At 36.8% G+C, this 17,174-nt stretch overlaps 1 protein-coding gene and 1 pseudogene across 2 annotated transcripts in view; one reads left to right on the top strand and one right to left on the bottom strand.

The window, feature by feature from the left end:
* Positions 1-862, top strand: part of LOC149848100 (chitin elicitor receptor kinase 1-like) — an 88,350-nt gene extending 87,488 nt beyond the window's left edge. For both annotated transcript variants that reach the window (XM_090019079.1, XM_090019157.1), the window contains exons 9-11: positions 77-215; positions 308-406; positions 511-862. In XM_090019079.1, the coding sequence (XP_089875205.1) occupies positions 77-215; positions 308-406; positions 511-675 (403 nt within the window). In that variant the 3' untranslated portion in view covers positions 676-862. The remainder of the gene's footprint in view (positions 1-76; positions 216-307; positions 407-510) is intronic.
* A 5,786-nt stretch (positions 863-6,648) lies between these two features.
* On the bottom strand, positions 6,649-10,233 carry LOC149848099 (flavonoid 3',5'-hydroxylase 2 pseudogene; annotated as a pseudogene).
* Positions 10,234-17,174: the final 6,941 nt, after the last annotated feature.

The following is a 17,174-nucleotide window of genomic DNA, read 5'->3' as shown; positions in this document are numbered from 1 at the left end:
TTTCTGTAAAACTTTCTGTGCATATTGTTGATGTGAGTTCTGCAATCTTATGCTTGGAACATTATGAACTTATCAGATATGCTCGTTTTGGAGATGTTTCTCCCAAAGTTGATGTCTATGCCTTTGGAGTTGTTCTCTATGAACTTATTTCAGCTAAGGCTGCTATTCTAAGGACGGGTTCATCTGTACCTGAATCCAGGGGTCTCGTTGCTCTGGTTATTTCCTTCTTTTCAATTGCTTCTTGTTATTCTCATAACCATTGTGCATGGCACAAATCTAAATTGCTTTTTATTCATTGAAATGGCAGTTTGAAAACGTCTTTAGTGAGGCAAATCCCAAGGAGAGCATCCAAAAACTAGTGGATCCCAGATTGGGTGACAATTATCCCCTTGACTCAGTTTATAAGGTCATTGCAACTTCCTTTGCTTTGCTTTTTTTCCTTTTCATTCTTAGTGCAATATTAGATGCATATGTCCATAGTGGTATAATTCTCCCTTTCCCTTTATTCAGATAGCTCAGCTTGCTAAGGCATGTACTGAAGAATCTCCTCAGAACAGGCCAAACATGAGAAACGTAGTAGTTGCGCTGATGACACTCTCTTCATCATCTGAAGACTGGGATGTTGGCTCCTTCTATGAAAACCAAGCACTGATCAATCTCATGGCTGGGAGATAGAACTTCACACATGCAGCTCATTTTGTCTGAGCAGGTCTCACGCCATTCTAGACAGCAACGGTTGCTGCAAATGTTTGTGCAACTAGCAGACATATCCTCCATTTGAAGCAGTATTCAACTCTCTCTCTGAAATTGTTGGCTACTCTCCACTTTACCATACCTTTTAATAGAAACAACCTTCTTTTCATTCTCTTTGATTTCTTTGTGATCAAGCCCTATGGATATGGTTTACATGGTTTGTTTAGTCAAAAGCATGTTTTAGATCGTCCATTTTTTGTTTTGAACAGATTTTTTAGGAGCTTCAAGAATCAACCGCCCACAGTATATTTTATTCGAAGAGATGGTGGAGACAGTTTTTCCTTGGCAAAAAGTTTTATTGCTCGAGATGAAGAAACCAAGATGGGGTTTAGACGAAATGATGCAATTAGAATGTATATTGCTTATGTTTGCAAGGGTAATTTGCCCTCTTTGCTACGTGTTCTTTTTTGGGTGCCAGAAAATTGCGTAACCCACATTAAGAGTTTAGGAGGTATTTGAAAACTGAGAAAACATCGACGGATAGACGGATAGATAATTAAAAAATTGACCATACTGTATGGGTAATTTGACATGTTTTCTTTAAAAACCTACAACTTTTTATATTCTCATGTCCAAAATTGCAAATATCTAAATTTAATTTTTTTTTTCATTCGCACATGCGAACTTTCTCCCAAATATGTGATTGTTTTTTTTCAAAACATTTTTGTTCTCATATCTTTATCTCTTCAATCAGATGTCGAAAATTTGTGTTTTTATAGTTGTTAGAAAATTAAGATACAAGCCTATAACTTTCATATTTTGAGTCAGAACCGAAAATTCCTAAGGTTCTTGTTTCTAAGTTTCAAAACCGAAATAAAAACATGATCTGCATCTTTTAGGGTTGTACATTTTTTGCATGTTCTATACTATTTTTTGTTACTTGCATAAGAAATCTGAAAAAATAAAAAGAAAAGAGATAATTTGAGACATTAGCTTTTCACTGCCACCAAGATCACTTTGATATGATATTAATTAGGAAAAAACATCATATAGAAGATAGATTGTTTCTCTTAAACATGCAAACAATGATGAGAAAGTACACATAAAATATGAGTGGACTTAAAGAAGTTTGCTTAAAATATAGGCAGACTTGAGGAAGTCCACATAAAATACATGTGTGCTTTCTTAATTTTGCATAAAATATATGTAGACTTCCTCAAATCTGCATAAAATATATGAAAATTTATTATAATGTATAAAAAATGTCATCTTTTTTTATAAATGTCCTATAATTTTTGTTATTCCCTTGATGTCCAAAATTGTATATATCCAACTTCACTGTGACCTTTTCAACTCTTTCATATGCAAAATTGGTGAACTTCGTGCGATATATGGCTCTGCTCCTCAGGTAACATAAATAATCACTTAAAAAGAAGTTTTGCATGCTTTTTCTTGCGGACATCATAAAGGTTAACATAAAATTTATGTGCAAACTTTATGTTAATCTTGAACATTGGAACATCGCACATATTTTACAAAATTTTTGCATATTTCACAAAGTTCATAGATAATTTATGTGTAAACGTCGTGAATATAAAAACCAAAACACCACAACCCAGAATTTTTAGAGTTATTTGTAGTCTCCAACCAACAGTCCTCATCCTGCTTTCCAGCGATGATTTTTCAATAACTTTTTTATCAACTATTCTGGCATTTTTTTCTGGTAAGCACATATTTAACTGCTGAACCAATTATTGTTTTTTTAAACACAATTTTTTTGAAAAATGATTTAACAATGACTTATTGTGCGGATGTTTATATGTATATATTTATTTATATTTGGTTGTTGTTGTTGATCTTTTTTTTTTGTTTCTCTGTGTTTACTGTTTAGGGTTTACTATATATATATATATATATATATATATATATATATATATATATATATATATATATATATATATATATGTGTGTGTGTGTGTGTGTGTGTGTGTGTGTGTGTGTGTGTGTCCTTTTCTCATATGCTAGTTTCTGAAGATAAATGATATATATTGTATGGTTGTTATATGCACATAATGATGACTTCTGAAAGGATTAAAATATATTATTGTAGCAATGATCACCCTACTTGGCGATCTATACTGGTCTAAAAAAAAATAGTTATAAGGAATTTGTAGCTTTGATGTCTCTTAAAACCGAATATGTGGAAGAGTCAATTAGCCTTCAGTATAAGGTAGATGTCAAATTAGATGGCCAACATTTATGGATATATGTCTTTTATGATGACAATGTAGAATCCATGTTATTTAGTGACAACGTTTACGTAGTTGCTCGCAAAATTGAAGAAAAATTTATTGCTTTGGGAGTTGAACAAGAAGCATTTAATGAATTGAATGATAGAGATCTTTTGGAGAACATACATTCTATCTCAGGCACCATTGATAGAGCTCAATCCTTTGAAAAAGTGAATCTTTGATGTGTAGGCAATGAAGAATGAATAATTGATGTTGTGCATGATCAAAGGATCATTGAAAAGGATGGAGAACCATGTCAGAAAGCTAGTGTCAATGATAAAGCTAGGTACAAGTTGTAATTTATGCTAATTTTGCATATATGCTTAATCCCGAATGTTGAAAAATGTTGAATGCGTGGATGGGTTGAAAGCGATAGATACGATCAAACTTGACTTAGTTTATGCAACCAAATAGTCAATTAATATCGATGATGATTACTATACCATGTCGATGAGAGATGATGAAGACAATGATAACATGAGACAAATAAAAGCAAGTGAAAGCGATGCATGTATGACATTTGAGAAGTTGAAGCTTTGGTATGTTGCAGAAGTTATATGAACATTTGATGACATAAGAACTGTTTTATGTTTTTATACTAATGAGACATTTGTTGAGTAGTTTCTCGTTCAATGGATTCTCATACAATGAAAAGCAATTGAAAATCATTGAAACCGAGACATCTCATTTATATGAGCAATTATATAATGAACAACTTAATGATTGTAAATAATTTCAGTGGCTAACAACAAGCTCAAACGATCAAGAAATTGCTATCAGCAAAAGGTTTAATGATCTTCAACATCGTCGTCCATTTTTAAAAGATCATGTTATCAGAAATAACTATAAAAACAAAATTCCTTAAGAGTTGCAATAACAGAGTCACTGTCATATGCACAAGATCGAACTTGCAGACTACAGTTGTTTGCCCATGAAAGATTCATTGTATAAAGATGCACAAAGTTGGGTTCTTTCAAGTAAAGAAATATCAAAGTGAGCATACATGCAGTGGATTAATTGGCAACCTTGTGATGAAAAACTGCCTTTCAAGTGAATTTTAGATGTTATTCATATAAACGTATACACGATAACTCAAAGATAACTCCAAGAGAAATCATGAATGATATCAATCGCAAGGAAGGAGTGGAGATCACTTACAAACAAGCATGGTGTGGACGAGAACAAACTAAGAGGGCACTTTATGGTTCATTCGAAGAGTCCTTCAAAATGCTTCATGTCTATTTGTAATTTGATGAAGGCTAACCTAGGATCTCTAGGGTACATTAAGACCAATCAGAAAGATCAATTTTAGTACATGTTCTTATCCATTCGTCTAAGCATCAATGAGTTTTTGAAAGGATGTCCTCTAGTTTATATGGTAAATGTCATTTTTCTAAAAGAAAGATATGTCAATATATTATTATCAACTCATGGTATTGATCCTTATGGTGGTGTTTTCGGTAGCATTTATAGTTGTTAATAAAGAGTCGAATGATTCATGAGCATAGTTTTTAAAGCATGTAAAGGAATAACTCATACGATATGATGAATATAAAGAGATATTATAGCTTATAATTATCTTTGATAAGCATGGAGGTGTAAAGCATGGTGTCCCCCACACATGACCAACATGTCACGTTGGATATTGCATCAAGCATTTGATAGAAAACTTTTCTAAGAAATTTGGTTCGCCACTCAGTGCATTTTGGTGGAGTGCAACTTAAGAAAATGACACAACGGTGCACTTATTTTCTTCAAAATTTTTGAGAGCAAGACGAAGCTGCATACAATTATATTTTTACTAACGTACACAAAAAACAATGGGCTAACAATCACTTTTCATGAAAAAGATATGAGTATTTAACGTCTAATATAGTAGAGTGCTTCATTGTATAGATTCTTGCCATACATGACAAACTCCTAATTTCTCTTATTGAAATTTTTTGGCTTATGTTAATGAAACTTTTTAAGAGAAAGAAAGAATGTTAGATAAAATATAAGAGACATTGTGGTGCCTAAGGTAAAAAAAAAAGCTACAGAACTCTTGAGGAAGGCACAACAAGTACGTGTACAAGTAGTGCATTGTCACTGAAAGTGGTACGAAGCATGTGACCGAACGCACAGTTATAGTGTTGATCTTCAAAGGCACTTGTGCACTTATTAAGAGTGACATGTTAGAGGGATTTCATGAGAACATGCAATCACATGCATTTTGTATAAGAGAAACCTACTAGAGGATTATTGTAACAAGTTATTTACAATTGAATCATATTGAGTTGCGTATAATACATTTTCATTCTTCTTGATGGCTAATAATGTCCTACACATCGGTCCATCATTTCTTATATATGTCTATCCACCAAAAGTAGTTTGTAAAGCAGAGCGAGCAAAGGTGAATAGATGTAGAACATAACACAAGAATGTTGTGCCATACAAGTGTACTATATATGGTAAGGTTTGCCACAATAGGCGAAAGAATGAATAACAATGTAAGCTTTGTTAAGAATTGTTTAAAGAAACATGTGATAAATATACTTATACACTAGACGGTCTTGTTAAAAAAGAGTGAGCCACAAAAACATAACAATTTTATTATAAAGACTGTCACTTGAGAGATCTAAGTCATATGAGCCTTATAAGGGACATTTAGTTAGGAGGTTTATTAAGGAGTTATGGAGTAAATGTGGCATAACAACTAACTTGTGTGATGGATGTCCTTTTTCTGACATAAATTTGTTAAAAGTTTAACAAATTATTTATTTGTATTTATCTAGTATTTTTAATGAATTGCTCAAATGTCTTATGTTTTCTATTTATTTGTGGTAGGTTAGAGCAAAAATGTATCAACGTATTAAACATGGTCGACAAAAAACCAAATCTATGTCAAGGAAGCGAGAAACCAAATCTTCATCGAGAAAGTGAAGAAAAGCAAGGAACCAATTGTGTTATTTTTGGTATAATCAATGTCCTGAGTCATGTGTGTATATTTTTATAACTCTAAGGATATGTTTTTATATATAATTTTAATTGGTGATGAGAATAAGGCAACGAGGAAGAAGCAGCTACGCTCATAAAAGATTACTTATTTGGCGATGAAACTTTATTTGTAGGGATAAAACATGTACATTCTTGTCATCAGTGGTACATACCATATATGACAAGTTGATGTCTTTGTTGTCATTAAGTCATTCTTTAATTTCAGACATGAATATAGTGGGGTAATCTTTCGTCTGATCCTTTGTTTGCACTGAAACATATTTAATATGATGCAAAGTAGACGAGATTGTTAAACAAACCCAAACTGCCGAACGACTCGACTGACCATTTGGCGTATGAGTCAGCATAGAAAGCACATAAAGTAACTCACAAAGACTGCCCTTTTCACTATAAGCGACAAAGGGAAGGTGATCAAGTGCACCAACACGCTCAAAGTATTCAATGCAATTGCACTTGATCTATAGTTTATCACTTGAAATGAGATGATCACGGTTACAAATACCAGGGCATCCTTTACACAAGGTTAAGTTGAGTGTACTCTCCAGTGAACGGGAGAACCTTTTAAGGGTTTTTCCAACAAGAGAGGCAGACCCATTAAGTGACCCACTCTAGGTGAGGGTTTTCCTTCGTCGTATAAAAAAAATATATATAATTATAGTGTATAATCTTAATATGTGCCACTACTTACAAGCAACAAGGCCTTCTTATTGGTCAAGCTGAGCTTCTCGCCATCCTCACCACCTTTATCATCACCACGTTCATACTGCAACACCACGTCAGGCAGATCAGATTTTCCCTTCCTCTCTTCCCTCGTGGTCTCGTGCTCCTCTATCGTCCTCCTGATCAGAGAGTCCCACCTCTTGTGCAACCTCTTCATACCTCTCTCTATCCCCTGAACATCCATCCATGTGATCGACAGTATGAATTCGCTGACGTTGAACAGCCTGGCAGACGCCATGAGATCCACCACCATGTCCTTGAACTCGTTCGACGACTCGCTCCCTTCCCTCTCAAACACCCTCTTGCTCAGCACCACCATCCCAATCATGTTGGCCATCTCGCGCGACTACAGCTCTGGCAGATCCACGGGCTCAGTTCGTCGGACGCCTGTCCAGTTGTTGAGGGCCTTCCCGTCCAGCATGTGGAGGTTGCACACCTTGCGCAACAGCTTCCACCTGGGTCTGTAGTTGGCAAAGACGAGGTCCTGGGCGTTGTAGGCTAGGTGGGTCGCACCCGCATTGAGCAGTCGGTTGGAGAAGCTTGTGTCGATCGTCTTGAGGAAGGCTCGGGCCGAGGCCGGGTTCGATGCCACAACCATGCCGCTGGTGCCGAGCTTGAGATACATGAAGGGGCCGTAGAGCTTGGCGAGGTGGAAGAGGAAGACGTGGGGGCATGGTGCCTAGCAATGACAGACAGCTAATGAGGAGCCATCCCTTTGGCCCGGATGGTAGGCGTCGCATGTGACTCATGCTTTCAATAAGGGAAGAGAAAGTAACGTGTTACAAGGATTAGGACTATGCATAGCGTAAAATGATGAAATGAAAGATGGTACAAGTACTAAAGGAAAGCACCCAGGACTCTCTCTCTCTCTCTAGCTTGTGCAGTGCCCTAGATGGTTCAGATGGTATATATACACAAACAAGAGAATGGGTAGGGGATTGAACTTGGTAAGGGTTGTGTTGAACACTCAAAAAATTGTTGATCCCGTGAGGGTAGTCCGTCACCTAACACCTCCGCCATCTCATTCGCTATGTGATTTCCCAGACTTAGTGCTCTGTGATTCTTCTTTCCCCGGTTGTATTAAATTGTTTTCATAGCGCTGCCTAGAAAATAACCTTGTAGTAGGAATCATCTGCACTTGTTTAATAAAAAGTAAGTTTTGTGTTTTGAATCATGCAATTGCAATGTGTTTCAAGAGTGAGAGAAATCGATTGTCCATTTAAATAAGGTTGCTATTTATAGTTAGTCATATATCGTTTCAGAAAATATAAAAAATAATTAACAAGATTTTTGGTTTGTAAATTGGTCACGCGTGAGATGTGATGACTCATCAATCTTTCACTGGTCATCTTTTTGCTACGTAAATATTACAATACGTAAAAATTTATGTGCACAATCATGCATTGGAGGTCTTATAATGATTGTGTTCTCATATTTAAACATACAAAGATTAATACACATTATAGTAACTAATAATTTAAAACAATATTTGATTAATATACATAAATAAATATCTCTAACAATACCACCATTCTTGTTATATTTTTTATTTCACTTATTGCGCTACTCAAACTTGCATCAGTATCGATAAATAAGTATGTTCCACATAGGTAGAGCAATAATGCTCTCATTTCATTCTCCACCCTACTATCAGTCTTTCCTCCCTAGATGGTAACTCCTTTGCTCCTCTCCCATTCTCATGCATCTTTTTGGGGACAAAAAGGTCCCTCAACCATGACAACTTAATTCTTTCTCTGTTGAATGCATCTTCCTTAGCACTAAAATGAATATCATATAAATGTTTGAAATCTCCTCATTGATGTCCACTCATTGGCTTCTCATGACACTTTAATTCAGTGATTTGTACTACATCTTCTAACGTGATGATAATCTCAAAATTTTTAAAATGAAATATTAGGGCTAGAACTATACAACGACCTCTAAGAGAAGAGCAACCGAAGTTCCATGGGCAATGGACATGCACCGATCTACTTGACAACCACTCATCTTAGCATTTCTTGATATGGGTGTAGTATCTATTTCAAAAAATGTTGAGATGGACGGTCACCAACACCACATGCAGTGCCCCTACATAAAAAAATGGCCTCTTTAAATCTGTATTTTACCATCCAAATCTAGACTCGTAAGCCGGTTATGGTTTCAGTGGATGCAGCAGGGCCAACAATGGCTCACATTTGTGGGTACTGCATGTGGTGTTTTCCAGAACCTGCCCAAATAACAATCAGACGGGTTTGTATGTCTGACCACAATTATGCCAGACATAAAATGAAACTCATTCCGATCTGTATCATTTTAAAAGAGCTTAGAATGTATATCTACACTAAAAATTAGATATGAAATACTCTGATGAGCCAGGTCGGGCCAGATACCCAAGCAAAATTGCATCCCAAACCCATGTTGTTCAGGAGGGATTCGGGTCGAACCAAATAATATTTCAGGTTAAAATATTTCATGCCCATACTAAAGTATTTTTGGGTTCAAATTGGATTGGGTATCTGACATAAATCCGACCGGTTCACAGCCTTAGGACGCAATCTCCGCACAACTAGGTCTGGGAACAAGCTGAACCGCTCATGGCTTCACTCATGTTTTGCTCGTAAAGAGCTCATTTGAACTCGTAAAGTGGCCTTGACAAGCTCAATATAAACAATAAGTACTCAGCTCAGCTCGACTTTAAAAAAAATATATTTTAAATAAATTGTACACATATTTTACATGCATTTTTTTTATAATACTAATTATTTCAGCTCTAAACCAATGTATTTTTTTCATAAGAAAGTCAGCTTGAACTCGAGCTCAAACTTGACATGGCTCGCCACAAGAATGAGCCAAGCTTGAACACTTGAAGCACGACTCATTCAGCTCGTTTACCGGCCCTAGGCACAACTAGCACCTCAAAATCGGATATGGGTTCAGATCAAATCTGACCCATTGGACAGCTCTAAGAGTCATAGTCCTAGGCCAACAAGGAAAGGTGGGCAAGCCAAAGCTTTGATGTGAGAGGGGTGAGAGGGTGTTGTGTGTTCTCCCCCGAAGACGCGCAGTTTTCTATAGTGCATCTTCGGGGGTCTGAATGAGCACCATGTATATAAGTACGTGAGGCTCGTATCCCCGTGTGTGTCAGCATCACTTAGCATCGGAGTCTGGTGCGGTTGCAAAGACTTAAGTACCCTTTTCCCACCATTCTCGCCATGAAACGATGATTCAAGAAAAGGACAAAAATATCCTCCATCTTAAAAAGTGAAACGATGGTTCGAGATCCTCCATCTAGAAAAGTGAAATGTTGATTTGAGAATGATGTTAACTCTTCAAAGTCCAAACGTTTCATTTTTTCCCTAAGCAGTAAACTTTTGCACCATCTGTTGTAGCAGAAACTCCCTTTGCCATTGTCTGCTTCCACCGAAGCACCCTTTGTCATCGTTTGTTGCCGACAGAGAACCCTTTGCCGTCGTTTGCTACCGCCGGAGCAACCTTTGCCGTCGTCTGCTACTGCTGGAACACCCTTTGCCATCGTCTTGAGTCCAGGTTTCTGCCTTGGTTTTTAGCTTGTGTTACAACATATTGACGCCTTCCCGTTCGTGCCTTGTGTTACAAAACATTCCCGGGTTCATTCCTACCTCATGGAGATAACTATAAATCGATCGATTGGTTCGATCATTGGTGGTCATCATAGGGGCATTTGTCGGCCATCTTTTTTTACAATCTTCTCTTCTTCTTAATTTTCGTTAGGCAGTATGGAAAAAAGCAACAACACACAAACATTCTAAGAAGTGCCATTAAGGCATCGTGAGTACCTTTCTATGCCATCATGCTATTGTTGAAGAACGTATGTCATCGTGAGTGCCATTAAGGCATTATTTTGTTATTGCAGGTGGATGCATTTTTGACGGTTGAAAAATTAAAGATATTTATAGGGTTGTGGGACCTATTGACAAGAATGCTTGTTTAAAGAAGCGAAGAAGGGCCTCTACCTCATTCGGTATCGTTCATTCACTCAGTATATGCAATGTAACGTGAATCACAGTTGTAGTAACATAATACTGATTTGTGAGATATTGCATTGTTTGTTAATATCGATTCGTAAGCTATTATGCTGACTTTCCGTATCAATTTGTAATATATTATGCGATATGTATATCGATTTGTAAGATATTATGTGTTTTATAGTGTCAATTTGTAAGCCATTATGCTGAATTACCATATTGATTTATAATATATTATGCAATATGTATATCAATTTGTAAGATATTATGTGTTTTCTAGTATCGATTTGTAAGATATTTTTAGCATGATTTAAAAATGTGTGTGTGCAGAAATACATTGTTGTGCGCTTATGGTAGTGATTTGCGTATGCAAATTGCTGCTAATTTTAGTGATTTCTATTAAAATTGCTTCCACTACAAAAAAATAGTTGATTAGCGACGGAATTTAGCGACGGAGTTATATCGTCGCTACTTAGCGACAGATTAACGAGAGAAATGAATCCATCGCTATATTTGTAGAATTTTACGAAACTAGCGACAGAAAACATTCCCTCGCAAAATCCGTCGCTAAGTAGCGACGGATTTTGCGAGAGAATGTTTTGTCGCAATAAATACGACAGTTAGCGACGGAATTGCGACGGCTAAGATTCCGTCGCAACATAGCGACGGCCTAGGCGACGAAATATTTTCTGTCGCCTTTTTTGTTTTTTGAATTACGATGGCTTAGCGACGGAATTAATCCGTCGCTAAGCCGTCGCTATATGTCGCATTACCCCTAATCCCAGCCCTCTTTTTCCTTTCTCCTTTCGCTGCTCCCGCCCGCCGCCCTCTCCCTCCTGCCGCCCTCTTCCTTCCGTCAACCTTCCGCTGCCGCCGTCGCTGCCCGGAGCAACCGCAGGTACGTAAATGGATTGGAGGTCGACCCCCTGCTTTTTCCGGCAGGGGGTCGACTCTGCCAGGCGGTCGACCCCCTGCGTTTTCCGGCAGGGGGTCGACTCTGCCAGGCGGTCGACCCCCTGCGTTTTCCGGCAGGGGGTCGACTCTGCCAGGCGGTCGACCCCGGTAGGTGGTCGACCCTCTGCCGTGTCCGGCCGGGGGTCAACCCTGGTAGGGGGTCGACCCCCTGCCGTGTCCGGCCGGGGGGGGGGGGGGGGGTCGACCCCCCGCCATGTCCGGCCGGGGGTCGACCCCCCGCCGTGTCCGGCAGGGGGTCAACCCCGGCAGGGGGTCAACCCCTTTTGATGTCCGGCAGGGGGTCAACCCCCTGCCTTGTCCGGCCGGGGTCGACCCCCTTGCCGTCTCCGGCCAGGGGTCAACCCCCTGCCTTGTCCGGCAGGGGGTCAACCCCTTTTGATGTCCGGCCGGGGGTCGACCCCCTGCCGTGTCCGGCCGGGGGTCGACCCCCTGGTTTCTTGCTCTTTTTTTTCTTTTTTCAGAAATTAGGGTTTTTATTTTATTTTTATTGTTTAGTTTTCTTTGATTTTCATTGATTAGGATTTTTTATTTTGATTTTCATTTATTAAGCAATTGAATCAAATTTCTTAAATTAAGGCTATTTGTAGTTAATTTAATTAGGGTTTTTTATTTGATTTTGTTTTATTAGGGCTTTGAATCAAAATTTAAAAATTAGGGCATTTTATAGTTAATTTGATTAGGGTTTTCTTGGATTTGATTAGAGCTTTTATTTTTATTTTCTATGATTAGGGATTTGAATCATAATTTTTTTAATTAAGGATTTTTAGTTAATTTGGTTAGGACTTTAAATCAAAATTTTTTAATTAAGGCTTTTATAGTTAATTTGATTAGGTTTTTTTTTTTTATTTAGAGTTTTTATTTTTATTTTCTATAATTAGGGATTTAAATCACATTTTTTTAATTAATACTTTTTAGTTAATTTGATGAAGGATTTTTTTGTATTTGATTTTGGCAGGTTTTTTCCTTGTTTGATTAAGGTTTAAATTGTGGCTTTTTTATTTAATTTTATGGTTTATTTTTCTTATAGTTTATGATGTTTTGGTTTATTTATAATTTATTTTCTTGTATTTTAAGGTTTTATGATTTAATATGGTCGAATAATTTCATGGTGACTTCATTTTAAAACATCATTTTTTTTTGCAGATTTCTCAACAGAACTTGCTTGTGCCCCGCCACCCGTGGTAAGTAAGTGACAAAAACAATGCAAATCGGGTAAATACCCGTGGTGAGTAAGTGATGCAAGCGCATCACATGTTATTTAATTTATTGAATATAACACTTTATTGTTCACACACTCACTTAGTTGTTGATATCTATGACTACTTTGTTGGAGTTCGGAGATCATGCTGAGCATGATTTTAATGTATGAATATGGAAGTGTTCTTATTTTTGGAGTACGGAGTCCATGCTATGCATGGTAGTAGTTAGTGGGATATTGAAGTGTGTTTGCTGCAGGTACATGTTTGATATTTGTTTGATATTTGTTTGATATGAATTATTTCGATGTATTGCAATGTTTGATGTGATTGTATCCATGCTTACATGTAGTTACTTTCAATTTGATTATGTCTTCCATGTGAAATTGTATACTGAAAGCATGCTTCAAATGAATGTATCGTGTCATGAATAGTTTGCACATGAAAATATTAAGTTATCAATGCATGCATCATAATTCTTGTGATTGTATGACATCATATATTGCATGATAAATTTGATATTTTCTTCATCATAGTATTCTGATGGTTCTCTTTTAACTGGTTAGGATACTATTCGTAACATCATACGACAGAATGACTGCAAACCGTGAATGGATGTACCGTAGGATAGTAGACAATGAGTTATCGCATGAATATATGGATGGTGTCGACAGTTTTATTGAATTTGCAACGGCAAGTGTCAGTACGGTAGATCCCACAGGTCGGATTAGGTGTCCCTGCAAGATTTGTAAGAATAATCGATTTGTAGAACCTCATGGCGTTAGACATCACCTATACAGGATGGAGAACAAGTAACTGTAGCTGACAAGCTGTCGATATTTCAACGAATTGGGCATGCATTTGGTAGTTGCCGATCAAGGCTATTGACAGATCGAGAGCAAGATGCAGCACACATCTATATTCTTTTTAATTGTTCAGCGATCGACCCATACATCGAGTAAGTATATGTATATGCAACTCAATTATAAATCCTTTTATGTTCTATATGTGGATACATGGCTCGGTAATATAAGTATTTGTGGTTTGCAGACGATTTGATCTGGAGTTGCAAAGCAAAGTTTCACATCTCACTAATGCAGAAGTACAAAAAGAACGTGAAACTAAGTTTGTGGAGTGGTTGAAACAGTTGGTAAAGAAGCTAACATAAATTTTGTACTTATAAACAACACTAAGTTACTTAATTGATCGTGATCACAATAATTGTTTATGTCTGTGCGTAGGTTCGCCATGGTGATGTTAAAGATCAAGGAATATGTGATTTAGAAAATGGTCCGACCAAAGTTGTGCAATGCTACAACGGGTATATCGTAAATGGTTATCGATTCCATACAAAAGACTACGGTATAAACAAATCAACGATAAATAGTGGCGTGTGTGTCAAGGGTAGCAGCTACGGTGAAAATGAACATGATTACTACGGTGTTATAGAGGAAATAATGGAGTTGACTTACTTAGGCATGAATAACAGGGTTACGGTATTCAAGTGTCATTGGTTTGATCCAACTGCAACAAGACTCGACAAAGCTTCAGGCATTGTGGAGGTGAATCATAAATCCAGGTTTGGAACATATGAACCATTCATATTAGCCTCGCAAGCTCAACAAGTTTATTATACTTCATATCCGAGTATAAAAAAGTCAGATAGAAATGAATGGTGGGCAGTTTGCAAGGTGAAATCCAAACTATACCCCGAGTATGATCAGTTACAAGAAGATGAGTTAGCTGAAGACAGTGATTACTATCAATCAGATGATGTCTGTGACTTCGCTTATGGTCACGATGTTGCGCATGATATGCATGTCATATCTCCATTGGCTGATGAAACATTCATAGAGGAATGTGATCCAAATGATGTACCAAGTGGATGGGCAAACAATGAAGAAGAAGAAGAAGAAGAAGAAGAAGAAGAAGAAGAAGAAGAAGAAGAAGAAGAAGAAGAAGAAAGTCAAACTAGTGACGAGGAAGAATTCTCAAGCTAGTGAAAAAAATCTTATACTACAAACCTCTATTTAAATGCATTGTAATACTTGATGTGAGTTGTATTGCAATACTTGGTGTGAATGATTAAAAAATTTATTTCAATGTATTGTAATACTTGATACGAATGATTCGAATGCATTGTAATTTATCTGAATGTATTATAATTTATGCAATTAATTAATGATTTGAATTAGTGCAATACTTGATGTCAATGATTTGAATTATTTGAATGCATTGCAATGCTTGATGTGAATGACTTGAATGCATTGTAATACTTGATGTGAATTATTTGAATGTATTGTATGACATATGTTATTTGTTAGAATATGGTTCGTGGAGGTTATAGTGGTCGCTCATCCAGTAGTAGCCAGGCTCAACCTTCATCTTCACGGGCTCCTGTGATAGGTATATCATATAACTAATTAGATGCTTGATTAGTTCAAATGCACATTCTGAGAACTTGGTGTGTATTTTTTTACAGATGATGTTGCGCCTGTATACGACCCACCTACACCAGTTGATCGCACAAGTCAACAGCCAACACAGGAAACAGGGTCTTCACAGGCTGGCACAAGAAGACTCATTCGAATAGTGTATATCGATAATCGACCGTAAGTATTTTGTTTTCAATTATTGCATATCTTTTAAATATTTTATATTGATATTTACTACTCATATGAGCAACAAATGGTAGAGCGATATGGTGAAGACGCTACTCAGCATCCATCATTTGATCCTACAGCATGGGTGACTGCAGCAGGTGAACCCAAAAAAGGTCGCGTGTTCGGGTTTGGGAGTAATATGAACACTTCACCAGTTATTGGTTCTTCCAGTTACGGCTCACCAACTTCTTGCGCCGACATAAGCTCCAAGCAGCCGACTATTCTTTCCGGTGATGATGTACGCGAGATCATTAATGAATCACTGAATAACTACTTCCAATACACCGTCGCCTCCTTTCTCCGAAATGAGATCAAGGCCGCTGTTCAGGATAGGGGATCTTCGATTCCAGGTCCCTCTCAGGTATAATCACATATATAGTTTTTTTGACTATCTTAAAGCACATCTGAGCATGGTAGAATCACATATAGAGTTTTTCTAGATGCCTTAGAACACATATGAACATGCTATAATCACATATTCAATTTTTTTACTGCCTTAGCACACATATGAGCATGATAGAATCACATATATATATATTTAACTTTTTGTCTGTCTTAGAGCACATATGAGCATGATAGAATCACATATAAAGTTTTTTTGATTGCATTAGAACACATAAGCATGCTATAATCACATATTCAGTTTTTTTACTGCCTAAGAACACATATGAGCATATTATAATCACATATTCTGTTTTTTGACTGCCTTAGCACACATATGAACATGCTATAATAACATATAGAGTTTTTTAACTGCCTTAGAACACATATGAACATGTTATATATCATTTATGATAGAATCACATATAAAATTTTTGGCTTTGCCTGCCTTAGAGCACATATGAGCATGCTATATTCACATATTCAATTTTTTTACTGCCTTAGCACACATACGAGCATGATCGAATCACATATATAGTTTTTTGCTTGCCTTAAAGCACATCTGAGCATGGTAGAATCACATATAGAGTTTTTTTATATGCCTTAGAACACATATGAACATGCTATAATCACATATTCAATTTTTTGACTGCCTTAGCACACATATGAGCATGATAGAATCACATATAGAGTTTTTTTATTGCCTTAGATCACACATGAGCACATGATAGAATCACATATAGTGTGTAATTTATTTCATTATATTTTGTTTATCAATACTGACTGTTCTTTTCTTGTGTAGGCTGCTAGCGATAATCAGGGTAGTGGAGCTGAAGGGACAGATAAAGACAATGAACAAGAAGACGCACAAAATCTTGGCGATGATTAGAGGACTGTGTTGAAGAAGTTCTATTTTTTTTATTTTTCCTAATTGTAATTGTTGAATTGTAAATAATTAAACTTTTTAGTTTTAAGGTGGAACGATTAATTATTATAGATACTTGTTATATGAATTTTTTTGTGTGGTTTGTTTTTTATTTACAGGAAATATAAATTGTACAGGAAATATAAATTGTACAGTTCTCCGTAATTAATTTTTAAATAAATTTTTTTTGATTTTTTTTCGTTTTTGCGACGGATTAGCGACGGATGATTCCGTCGCTATTCATATTAATCTAGCGACGGCTTAGCGACGGAATTAAATCCGTCGCCACGCCGTGGTCGCCGTTTAGTACCGGCGGATTGGCGACGGAA

This window comes from Nuphar pumila, chromosome 1 (genome assembly GCF_984573655.1).
Source record: "Nuphar pumila chromosome 1, dmNupPumi1.hap1.1, whole genome shotgun sequence".
Lineage (NCBI taxonomy): Eukaryota > Viridiplantae > Streptophyta > Magnoliopsida > Nymphaeales > Nymphaeaceae > Nuphar > Nuphar pumila.
The sequence above is the reverse complement of the archived record's forward strand: the minus strand, read 5'-3'. Positions and strand labels throughout refer to the sequence as shown.